We start from the raw sequence: 12,895 nt of genomic DNA on the forward strand, positions 1-12,895 counted from the left end.
AAAATCTTTGGAATATCACATTCATGCCATTTAATGAAAACATCAGTGAACTATCAGTGTTTCCCCCTAAATTCATTCGGGAGCGGCGGACCACCGCCGTAATAACATTACCGCTGCAGCTGCATGGAATGAGAAAATGAACGTTTTTAATCGAGATAACAAATCAAAACGAAACAAACAACCCCCCCACACACACACACACCCACAAACAGGCAGGAGGCCCAGTGCATGGAACAATATGGCCAAATATACAGAGTATTAGTGCTGCGATGACTTACATTACCACAACCAAAACTTACACCAATATGAATGGACATGTAACAAATGCAATAAAGAAGCTTACGTTACTGGTAGAGGGCTGCAATGACAGATTATTGATTAATCTGGTGCTTTTTACAGCCTGACCTATGTCTGAATCAGCTGATATTATCGGCCTGTCTTCGCCTGCCACAGATACTTCAGTATTAGCGCATATGTGGTCCGATACGCGGTGATACGGTTACTTCTTTTTCTTTCTTTTTACAGCACAACGGAATGCTTTGGGTCATTTATAATAGTTGAGGTCCAAGTGAGGGTTACCACTTCAGTTCGCCGATGTCATATCCTGCCTGTGTTGTGTCTTTGTCACAAGAGTTTGATAACCACAACAGAGGGATCAGGTGTGTTAATGTGCTGTGTGCATTCTATGCGTAAAAGGATTATGGCCGCGCAATTACAAGCGAAAATACAATCAAAATTGCGGCACAACCAAGTCCAGTATTCAAATTGCAAGAAGCACTGTGGTTCTGCAGAGATGCCCGGCCTGCGGTTTGTGTTTTGAAAAACATATCTGACAGCGTAGCATCTATCAGTACAATCACAATATGACTTTTTGACAATTTTGCAGCCCTTGGAAGAACACAGGCCGGTATATCTATATCAGAGTTTTCTTATTCCCTGTCATCGGTACACATCAACCCCAAAAAACCCAGCATCCGCAGGGCTCTGGTGATTATTTTCATGATTAGTTGTATAGTCTGTGAAATATCAGAAAAATGTGAAAAAATAAACAATGATTATAATTTCCCAGAGGCAAGACTGATGCCTTGGCCAACAACTCAATCAACAAAATCCCCCGAAACATCTTCATTTGTTATCCTGAGTGACAACAAATGGGAGCAGATCTTCACACTTACGAAGCCAGAAACCCGCAAAAATTTCCATCACTTTTGCTTGAAAACACAACTGAAATGATGAATCCATCATCAAAATAGTTAGAAATTAATTAAGTTTGACAGGCTAATCGCTGCAGCTGCACACTGGCAGTCTTCCAGACAGTGTGAAAACCCAGTTCTCGTGTCGCGAGATGGTTCGCTCCGTCATGAGGACGCCGTGCGCTATCCTGGCCTACGACTGCTTGCAAGCAGTGATTTCCTCACAACGTGGTCAACAGCGTGGGCAAACACGCTCGCCTTAAAAAACTGTTTTAGAGCCCTTTTCTCTCCTCCTCCTCTCCTCCACAGCATGCAGTCATGCACTGGAAGGGTGAAGCAGCAAATTTGCTAGCTGGCTGACTGGGAGGACAGAGAGGCCTTTCTCGCCAGTCAACGGCTGTCCTTAATGAGAATAGAAAGTGATTTACTAGCTTAATGCTCCAGCCCTCAGCCCGCCCGCCCGCCTTCGCTTTGCACAACCAGTTTACTCGGCACTCTTCATACGGAGAAGGAAGCTGTGACCAAGGGAAGAAAAGAAGACAAAGAAGAAGAAGGAGAAGGAGCAGATAGCGCGCCACAGTCCGAAAAACTGTAGTAATGAGACACGAATCCTCTCAGCACCCACATCACTGACCTCCACGCAGGCTTGCATCTCCCATTTTTTTTTTGATGCCACTTAACAGGCTTTCCATCGCTACACAGTCGCCCCTGAACAGATTGCGAACTGGAAAAAAAAAAACATACGGCCCTTTTTGTTGTGATCATGGACCACCTCGTATTGCTTTTATTGTGTTTTAACAAACATTACCCCCCCACACACACACACACACACTACACAGCTACCAGGCACAGAAACAGTTGCTTTGGCTCACACACCTAAAGTGTTAAGAACATCCATCTTTTCGCACCACTCCGTGACACAAGTGAGAAAATATGGAGAATGCAAGGTAAGCAAGTTCCCCTCATGCATAGTCTGCCGCTCCTCTCAGGGAGGGCAGGTATCTTTTTTTTTCCCCCATGGTTGGGGGCGTTAAGCAGGAACGCCCCCCCATCACGCGCACTATTATGTCGCCTGTGATTATCCAATCATTGATGCTATATTTCTGGGGCTTTCACAGAGAACTTCAGATGACCTGTAAAAAATAAAAATAAATAAAAAAAAAAAAAACAGCTACAGAAACATGGAGGGTTCTCTTATAAAACCTGCCTGGGTCAAAATGTTACCACGAAAAAAAAACCCAAACAAACAAAAGAACTCCCAACCTCCTTCAGCTAAACCCACAACCAAGTGAAAAAAAAAGAAGAAAAATACCAATTTCATGCGTATTTGCAGGGCCAAATTGCATTCCCTGATTGGGGCCACCGTGCTTAGGGCGCAGCGTGAAATTTTCCCAAGTCATAATCACGTTGAACCACAAAATAAGAAGGGGAAAAGCCATACAGAAGAGAGAAAGAGAGAGAGAGGGAGGCAGGGTAAATGAGGAGGGGAAACTAAAGTGCTACTTTGGGGTAGTTTTACATGCCACTCCCCCCCAAAAAACAAACAAAAAACAAATCAAAACAAAAAGCATACGAATCTTGGATTGTAATCCCAAATTGCACGCCTCACAAACATGACAGCCACCGTGGAGGTAATGGAAACCAGGACAGGTGCTGTGAACACCCAGGGGAGTTAGGACATGATTTTTTTTTTTTTTATTTTTTGTTTGGTGGGGGGATGGAGCTCAGCACCCACCGGTACTCACAGTTCCTCCTTATGCGCACAGAAAACAGACTGTGCAGCTGGCTGGTTATCACCGTGGGTGGGTGGGTGAGGGGGGAGTGGGAGTGGGAGCACAGTACCAAAAGCAGTCCTTACCCAGCGTGAAGTAGGGGAGAGCTGTGTTGTCAAGATCATCCATTACGGAGATTCGCCCAGGTAGGTCGGTCCTAACGAATAGCAGGAGTCGGGATTCCCCCCCTCCTCCTGCTCCTCCTCCTCCTCCAGTTCCTCCTCCAGTTCCTCCTCCACCAGCACCAGCGCCACCTGCTCCAGCAGCGGCACCCCCACCTCCTCCTCCTCCTCCTGCTCCGACCACGTTCCCCGAGGCTCCGCCGGTGAAACTGAACTCGTTCTCCCGGAGCACCGGCAGGGTAGATACGGTGACGGTTTTCACCTCACACGGCGCCTCCGCGTCGCCCTCTTTGTCCCTCTCCTCGTCGGGCGACGTCGCCCCTCGGTTCGCCCGGGCCGTCCGGCTTTGCGCCAGCAGGAGCGCGGCGAGAAGGACGCGGAGGTGCAGCAGCGGTATCCTCGCCATCCCGCTCCGTGTGCGTGGTTCCCTCGCTTTGAGTGGGGCTCATAAGCTGTCCGTTCACTTATAGTACAGTCGCTGCAAAGGAGTCGCGTCCGTCCAGGAGGCGGCAGCACAGGTGTAGTGAGAATGACATCTCTCAGCTCCTCGCACGCATCCATCTGCACCACAGTGGGGGGATAGCACGGGCATTTAAAAAAAAAAAAGAAAAAAAAAAACACACACACACAGATATGAAGGAGGCGTCACCGTGTGGGCTCTCTCCTTTACTTTATTTACGTCCAAAAAAATCTTTGATTCAGATCATCACTTTCCAAAAGGAGAGGAAAAGTTCACATGTTTACCTTATTTGAATGAAAACAACGATTCAACAGACACAAGAGGGGACAGTAATACACGTGAACGTGTGGGGGTGTACACAAGTACAATGTAAAAGTGACTACTTGACTTTAGGGGGTTTTTTTGTGTGTTTTTTTTTTTACTTTTGTGCTACTTTGCTGTATTTCAGAGGCAAATATTGAATTCCTTCCTCGCTCAGCTGAAGGATTAAGCGATCCCTTCATGTAATTTAATTGGGTTGAAGAAATTCTCCTGCTGTAAAATCTGACAAGATGATCTTACTTAATCTGATTTTACCACTAAATGACAGAGTAAAGTAGACTAATTGAGTGAAGCTGTTAAAGCTTTAAAGGTGCATGAAGGTGAAATATCTTCATTCACTGTTATTTTATTCTTTTTTGATGTCTTAACAAACTAAATCAACAAACTCTATTTGTTTTCATGTTTACATGTGGCGGAACCTGCCAGCTCTCTAGCTTCAAGCAGTGCTCCTTGAAAAGAACAGCTTGTTTAGTCAGTTATGGAAGTAAAATACATTTTTCTATTAACATTATGAGTTTGAATTTACTCTCGAAAACTACATAGTGCCCCTTTAATCTAGCTGTCTACTTAACTTGGTTTTCTCAATTTATTTATGATTTAGTCAAATAAAATAATTAAAACCCTGCTAGATTTGCTGGAAAATGCCATCAAGCTGCTTTAACCCATGAAAAGTAGATCCTTAGACATAGAGGACACTGACATTACAAACTTAAGATGAATTTATAGACTATGATGCCTTGCTGTGGTAGTTAAAGTAGTTAAACACACACATTGATGCAGCAGTGATATAGATCCAAAGACATTCATTTCAGCAGTAAAACACAAACGGGGAACATTATTAACCATGATGACAACTTTTATTTTGAAACTTTGAGTAAATTCAACATCAACACTTCATAATAACCATCACTGATAAATGGTACGCATTACTAATTGAAGTTCAGTAAATGGTTTATGAAGCAGTCCGTTGTGTGTTAGCATTGAACTAACTACTAACTCATAATACTTATTTTTACTTTAGAATGCAGGTCTTTTGTTCCAAACGTGTCTTTGCGAGCTTCAGAATTCACACTTGCTAAACAGTATCACCTCAAGGTCCATTTATTAGTTGTTCTGGCGCTTCAGAAAAAAAAAGAAAAAAAATATATATATATATATCATCATCATCAACAGATGGTGTGAGCCAGATGCCGCAGAGAGCGAACGCTCAAGTTGAGTTCTCAAAGTTCGTTATCGAGCAGATGATGCAACAATCTCACCTGAAATAAATATTTAATGTCTGAAAAGCATGATACAACCCATGATATAAAAGTTACCGTTTTTGTTTTTGTTTTCTTCAAAAACCTGTTTGAGTCAGTAAAGTTCAGTGGACAGCCTGAGGCGCTCTCGATTATTCATCAGTAAAACAATAACTACTACCAAATTAAATAGTGATTAATAATGGATGGTACAAAAGCACTGGCGGTTAGTTAATGAGACCTCAGGTCCTCAACCTAACACCCCCAAAAGACTCAGCAGCAAGTGTTCAGCAGAGTATTTCCATTCATCCACACACCTACTATGAACTTATTCACTATGAAAACTGATCTCTTAAAATATAGGGGCTATGGATGTCTACTGCTTCAACCGAATGAGAAGCTTCACCTGAAAGAACCCAGTTCAAGCAGAAGTGCAGCCTGTCGACTCGGTGAAATTAAAGCGAGCAAACCTGTAATTGCAAAAATCACAAGAGTTCAACAAAGAAATAAAAAACAAATGCAAACAAGAGCAAAATAATTCAAAATAGCCTCTTTTATTGCATTGCATCACCAGCTCGACTCTGAGGTCTTGAAACAAGGAGTCTTTGCTTGCCTCGTTCCTCATTCTGTTTCACAAATACTTGATTGATGAAGATTTATGGAAGAATAATGTTCACTTTTAAAAAACAAAACTACACTTAATATAAGTTTTTAAGCTTTTATCTGTGTGGCTTGTGTATATTAACATCGACATTGTCCATGAATGAATTTTGTGAAGCCTAGTTAGTGGCTAGTTGCTTGCGATTTTCCCAATCGCCCGTTTTTTACAGTGAATCGGAATGTTTGTTTGCCTCCTTCACACTTCCTGTCATGACTGCCTCTAACCTCTGAGGCGAAGACTGTCATGGCTTGAGTTTTTCGGCTTGTTGATTTCTTGTTCCATCATGTAGTTACATCCTCTTGTCTTGACGCTACTTTTCTACTTCCTTCTCTCCTGTGCTCCTCTGCAGTCTGACAGTCTTTGGATTACATTTATACTTATTGTACTATTTCCATTGTGTACATATGTACATTGATATATTAACTATGCCTGTTATGATGTTTTTTTTAAAAGAAGAAGTTTTTCATGCAGTGGTGTGGATTTGTTAGCCCAGGTGTGTTTGATAGCATTTTGACGGAACGCCTGTCTGCAATTTGGCCTGATTGGGCCAAACTACTCTACAACCTTACTCGAGACCTACTGTCTTGTAAGATAACCTGATGAAGGTCCAAGTCAATAAACATAATCGCAAGTGAAGTGGACAGTGCGTGGGAGTCTTTTTTCCTGATATTTTTAGGCGGTGAAACATTTGAGCATGTCCACCAGCTCACCATGATGTCTCGCTAACAACAACGGTCACTCTCGGATAGGCGACCGGCGGATGATTTCCATCGCAGACGTATGCGAAATAGGAAAACTTGTTTATATCAGATGTGGTTTTCAGTCGTATCTGTCATGTTAGAGATATATAACTTAACACGTTCGTCCACCTTGTCTGATGTCTCTCACTATGCTGCTTTCCCAGCATGTTGGATGTCTGCTCTACAGCGACAGTGGAGTGACTGCTGATTTTGGTGTCATTTTCATTAGTCTGTGCCCCAACAAATAAATTAGGGTCTCCAAGCTAATGTGAGTGAAAGTGTTGTTATTAATGAGGTATGCAAGCATCAAACATGCATTCTAGCTGTATACACTTTGAAATAACATCATGAAAACAGACAATTTAATGTATGTAAGCTAGTGCGCGAAGCAGAGGGCTTTCTCCCCGGAAGGTATTGTAAACAAACTTTGTGATTGGTTCCTGTGTCCCCATTCCGTATGGTACCACAGCAGCATGTGGTTTTCATGGTTTTATGTTTTTGAAGTTGTTGCCCAACATAGGAAGGCAGCCTCCCTTAACGCTGTACAAACAAGAAAAGAAAACAAGATGTGCACCAAACGTCATCAATCATGCATTGACTTTCGAACACAGTTGTCAAACTGGAATAAGAGCGAGTAAAATGTCCTAACAAATATTTTATCCTTTTTTTATTATGAGCTTCCTGAAGCTGTCTCACCACTGTGAACAACTTGTTCCCTCAGCTTCATTGTTACCTTTGTGTTTTGTCTTGTCGAACAAGAACTGTCCATCCAAACTCTAGGGGAAGAAAATAAAATAAATAAAAAAACTGCTTCACACTCACATAGTTGAGTACGCTTATTATTTGTCACTTCCCCAGTGTGGACATATTGCTTACTCAGAACTTGTTTAGAATTAATATGGAAAGAGCCATGCTCTCAGTCTCTGTCCATGGTGCTGAAATATTCAAACACTCTCACTGTTTCCTCCACAGTGCTGAAGCGTGCAGTCGCAGTGGCCGCCCCGGCCTCTACTTTTGGAGTCTTGAGTAATTCAGTACACATTTACACGCCACCTGGAGAGACGGCACATATTTCTTTTTCTTCATGAAAAAGACTAACCCTGCGTTCACATGCTCCTCAGATGGTCCCCTTTCTTCAATTAATAAGTCGTTCTTCCGACTCTGGCGTGTTCACAGACTTCTTGGTCATAACGTGGAAGCAGCACAGAAGCCACCAACAGTGGATAGTATTTTATTGCTCAGGGCGTTAACACATTGGAGGCTGTTCGAATTTGGAAGGTTTTACACTAGTGCACTCCTAAAACCACTAATAATTGCCTTAACTGAGTTGTAATTAGGGTTAATGCTATGGTTGATTAAAGACATTCACTTTTTCATTAAGTAGAATTTTATTGGAAGTTTTTTTTTTTTTTTCATCATTAAATCTTCAAACACAGATTAACAGTTTAAGTTTTGTACATTTAATATGAAACTATTATCATGTTACAAATATAAGTAAAAATCCTACTATGGTGCTCATGACTTTAGTTTAGTTTTATATTAAAAGTATGTATTTAATGAACATGTGTTACATAAAACCCCAGCAATATTAACTGCTCTACATCACTCTAGGTGGACACCACGTGAATGCAAGATGAGCTCCTCTTCCCAAATCATGAGTGCAACCCATTGCAAATCCCAGTAAGTGAACACAGCTTCGCCTGAATGTCTGCCCGCAAAAGTTGTTGTCATGGAGAATATACTTGCTGAAAAGGCGTTTTCAAGTTGTTTCAAGTCTGTTTCAAGTCTGGCAACAGAAATCAGTAAGTAGCTCTAGAGTAGTCTCAAGTGTGCACCATTCATTTGGCTGCTTTAATGTTGCGCATTTCCGGAATGTCTTTTTTGGTCAGTTCGTAGTCATGTGCACATTCACCCTCCAAGCCATGAGCCAGTCATAAGGCCAGAAGCCAATACACTCAACCCCCACTTGATGTGCACTTACTCTGATACTGGTGTGAAGCAGTATTTAGAGCAATTGGAGTGTATCCCATAATTCACCCTGGTCTCCTGCACCAGTGTTAGTGCTGCCTATTAACTGTTTTCTCCAACTGATGCAGACACGAATAAATGAAGGTCATGGAGCTCTTTACATCAGAGTATTCACACCAACACACCATGTCATGTCTTCCTAATGTGAGAGAAAATATCAAATATTGGCAGAGCAATGAAAAATATGACTTCCAGTGTTTTTTTTTCTTCTTTTTTTTCCTTTCAGAAGGCAATAATGAATAACACAACTTACTAATGACGAATGATTCTTCATTCTGGATGCATGAACTGCCCACAGACCCCCAAAGCACAGTACAGAAATAAAAAAGTCAATTTATCCAGCCTCAGAATTTGTAATTTTTGATATTGATCCCAGCGTTCTGTGTTCTGGGTAGCCAGGAGCAATTACACAGCTATTTTATTCCAGCATAAATTTTGGCAGAACCTCAAATACGCTTATCGCTTACTTTATTGTATTACTTAGCTGCCCTAAATATGTTTTGTTCTTTTTTTTTTTTCTTTTTTTCAATTTTGTTTTTATTGTTGGGTTGTTCTGGTGTTACCTGTCTTGTTTGTCTGTATAGCCATGAAAATCAAGCGAGATTAAAAGACATTTTTGAAAAAAGCATCTCGAGCTCGAAACAACTAAGCCAAAAACCCGCCTGAGCGATGGGGAGAGCTCATTAGCGGAGTCCCAGTGAGTCTTTTTTATATCCGCCACACATTTGCACTGAAAACGTGTCACACAAGTCAACACTTAACTTGCAAATACTGCAGGTCTGTGTGTCTCTCTTTTTCAGTGGTTTTGATTTTTCAAGATTTTTTTTCCACAATCAGTCCTGGTGTAAACACACTGATTTTTTTTGCAATTCTTTGAGAGCTGCTTGACAAACCTTTCATCATGAATTACATTGTTTTCATATTCAATTTTGTCATGTCGAGACAACTAAAAGTCGCTGAACAACAGTTGCAGCATTATTATTATTCAGGCAGTGCGTCCCGTGATCAAGGCAATTACCAGAAAAAATGTTGGCAAAGTACGCCTCCGCAAGACCACAGATAAGTCAACACTGTACGTTTCTTTACATTGCAACTTTATGTTTCTTTGGGTTAATTTTTCAGTTTCACTCATCGCAATGCGGCGCTTGTGTGCTGATAAGTTTTGGCATTAAAAAACAAATACAGGTTGCAAATTTTACCTAACCCTCTCAGACTTCCCCTGGGCCCATCTCTACCCTGTACAGACGGCAGATCTACAGCACAACAAAGTTGGAAATGAGCAGTAAACACTCTTGAAACAATTTACGTACGTAGCCCACCTCCAACTGCAGTGGAAGCCCAAAAAATCAAGGGGAAAAAAATGAAAGTCCGACATGAAAGTCTGGTGATATTAAACATGGAAAATGAATGTGATATGAAATGCTTTGTTGGAAGTACACCTCACAACACACCTATGGCATGTACACATGTTAGCGTGTTTGTGGTTTGCAGAAACTTTAACTACTGACATTTTAATCCTGGGCTGCCCATAATCTGTAGGCTGACCCAGCTACTCAACCATCATACTCTAGCAACTTTTCCTATTGACAATTGAAAGGGCAGTTGTCCTCCTCCCATCTTTTTTTTTCTATGTTTTGTGTGCATTTTCCATGTGAGAGACACAGGGAAACGATGAAACTTGTAAAAGGGGATAAACAGAGAGAAGCGAATGAAGAAAAATGAGACGAGTCCCATGAGTATTTGCTCACAAACTCAGTCTCTCTCTCTCTCTCTCTCTCTCTCTCTCTCTCTCTCTCTCTCTCTCTCTCTCTGCCGCGCTGAAACATTCAAACCTAGCCTGTGGGCCGCAGTTGAAACCAAACTCGATTCAAAAGGCACACACATCAAATTCAATGCAAATCAAATGCTTAAAAAAAAAAAATAAAAAAAAAAATCCATCATTTAGAATATCATAAAGCCCCTGGCCGAACCATTTCCTTTTTTTCTTGCTTCTTTTGTTAGTCAGACACAAACGACTGTTATCATTTTCTTTGTGGCCGGTACAGATGCAGATTACTCTCCAGTATCCTTGTGATTCTCTCCGGCTGCCACACAGAATCAACACTATAAGGTTCCTGCCAGAGGGCGCATCCACATTCAATGTTCCATTGATTTCCATTTTTAACCTTTAGTAACCTTAACACCTCCTCATATAGGAGACATTTCGCAGTGAGACATAGACCCATTTTAAATAGCACACTTTTTGCAAAAATTGTGTTTAATCCTATAGACCCCCTTTTCCCTACTCTTAACTTTTAAGTTTCCAGTTGAAATCACAGTCAATATGTGCTTACAGTCCTTGGCTTTCCATCCTATTTATCTTGCCAGTGACACCAAAGGTACGCATGGCTCTGGAAGTTAATTGGCATCCTTAAATCGCCGTTTAGATTCTGCGGCTCCAGTGTTTAATCCAAACTTTGAAGAGCTAACATCAAAGTGAACACCCGTCTAAGTCACAGCCGCACCCACCACCAACTCCACTAATTTGCATCTGGGCAACTTTTCCCCTTTTCTCCCCTCTGTGTTAATTTGACATTTTAGTCAGTCTGTCATAATGATTTCCTGATAGAATAGTTGGCTACACAGATTAGCCTAAAGGGCAAATCTGACAAGCTTTGCTGTCCTCCTGGTGAAACTGCTGACGCAGTGGAGAGATCTGGTGTGGGCCCATGGAGCATATGCCATAGTTTTGCAGACATAACCTCTTTGGCTGATAGATTTCATCGAACACTGTCTGCCTTTAATGGGCAAACAGTAACAAGACATCAGATAGGGCTGATTGATGCTGTTGTGTCGGGTGAGGTGGCGGAGAGCTGCAAATAGCAGCTGAAACAAGGGTATGGAGAGGAAAAACTGCATTGTTATTAGCTGATGGAGAGCCATGGTTGGTTATATGAGATTTATTGCTCAGGAAATTGCTTCGACCTGAACGCCGTGGTAGCCTCTGACTCTTTCAAAATTGAATTTGATAGACAACAAGCCAACGTCCGTCGCACCTAGACCGAGATGGTTAAACAGATTTCTGTAGCATAATGATTAAAGGACCTGACCTATTTCCTCACAGCTTTACTCAGCAAGACTGGGGGAGCGTTTGATGTCAGTGCATGATTGAAAAGTCCATCTGTTCTTTCCCTCGAGTTAGATGTCACTCGACACTAGATGTGTTTTTTTTTGTTTGTTTGTTTGTTTTTTTTTTGTAACAAGCCCTCACCCAAGGTCTAAATCCACAGACAAGAGAAGCAAATTTGGATTGGGACAGACAAAATGAATACTGCCTCCTGCTCCTTCATCCATCTTTAGAAAAATAATATAATTTGGTAAGCTCTAAATCTTTAAGTGGACCTGTGCAAAGGCCAGCTTGAGTAGACTGTGGATATAAAGATCAGTCTACAAATGTCGATACATGAGTGGGTGTGAGGCTTTAACAGCTCAATGACCTATGCATTTGCTGCAAGCGAATCCAACAGCTACTATAGATACAGATGAGATGAAGATCCCATGGGTGCTACGGGAATAACACAAATGTTGTCTCATTTTTATTGGTTCTAATGTGGGCGGAATCAAATTCCGCATGTAATTATGAGATACAAGTATGGCTGAACTCGACTTTACTTTTTTCATTTTACAGATGCAGGTCTGACAACAACGGGTGACACGGGAATAACACCAACGCTGTGAGCCTGGGGACACTCACACGTAGGCATAATCAAATTGTAAACATAAATATGAAAAGCTATTATGACCAAACACAACTTTATGTTTCTCATTTGTGACACAGCTAGCCTGCTACACCACACGGTTTTGAGGCAGTTTTTTATTTATTTATTTTTCCTACCTCAGATTCAGATATAAACAAGACTAAAAGTCTACAGCTATGCCAGCACACCGGTGTTTTGAGCTAAATGCTCATGGAATCCAACATGTTCGTACTTGAAACTCATCAAAATGACGTCTCGGTTACCTCCAGTTTCATAATATGATGCTGACCCCTCTCATATCAGTCTTGGACACGAGGGGCAGTGCTGTCAAGTTAGCAACAATGCTTATGCATTTGTTACGACATTTGACTCCTGGACTCTTTTTTATCATTGTCAGATGATTGCATTGTTTAAGATCCTTGTTTAAGGTGTTAGCATGGGAACATTCATAAGCACTATACACAAAGTACAGCTGACTATGATAAGAATCACATTAGTTATTTTTGTGTTCATTTGGGCATTAACCAAAATATTGGTGTTGGTTTGGGATGGAAACATTTTTAATCATGACCTGATGATGACGACGCTGAACAAAATCTTGAGGGATCAGTGATTTCTGACCC

General features: G+C 41.5%; 1 protein-coding gene across 3 annotated transcripts in view; it reads right to left on the reverse strand.

Annotated features, from left to right (window-relative positions):
* LOC119030205 (myosin light chain 4-like) overlaps positions 1 to 12,895 on the reverse strand; it is a 451,755-nt gene that overhangs the window by 297,232 nt on the left and 141,628 nt on the right. The window contains exon 1 of one of the 3 annotated variants that reach the window (XM_037117621.1): positions 3,052 to 3,885. The exons of 1 other annotated variant lie outside the window; for it this stretch is intronic. In XM_037117621.1, coding sequence (XP_036973516.1) covers positions 3,052 to 3,493 — 442 coding nt within the window. In that variant the 5' untranslated portion in view covers positions 3,494 to 3,885. Of the gene's footprint in view, positions 1 to 3,051; positions 3,887 to 12,895 lie in introns of those variants that run through there. One more of the 3 variants, XM_037117623.1, reaches the window with a different exon arrangement.

Source organism: Acanthopagrus latus, chromosome 12, assembly GCF_904848185.1.
Source record: "Acanthopagrus latus isolate v.2019 chromosome 12, fAcaLat1.1, whole genome shotgun sequence".
NCBI lineage: Eukaryota > Metazoa > Chordata > Actinopteri > Spariformes > Sparidae > Acanthopagrus > Acanthopagrus latus.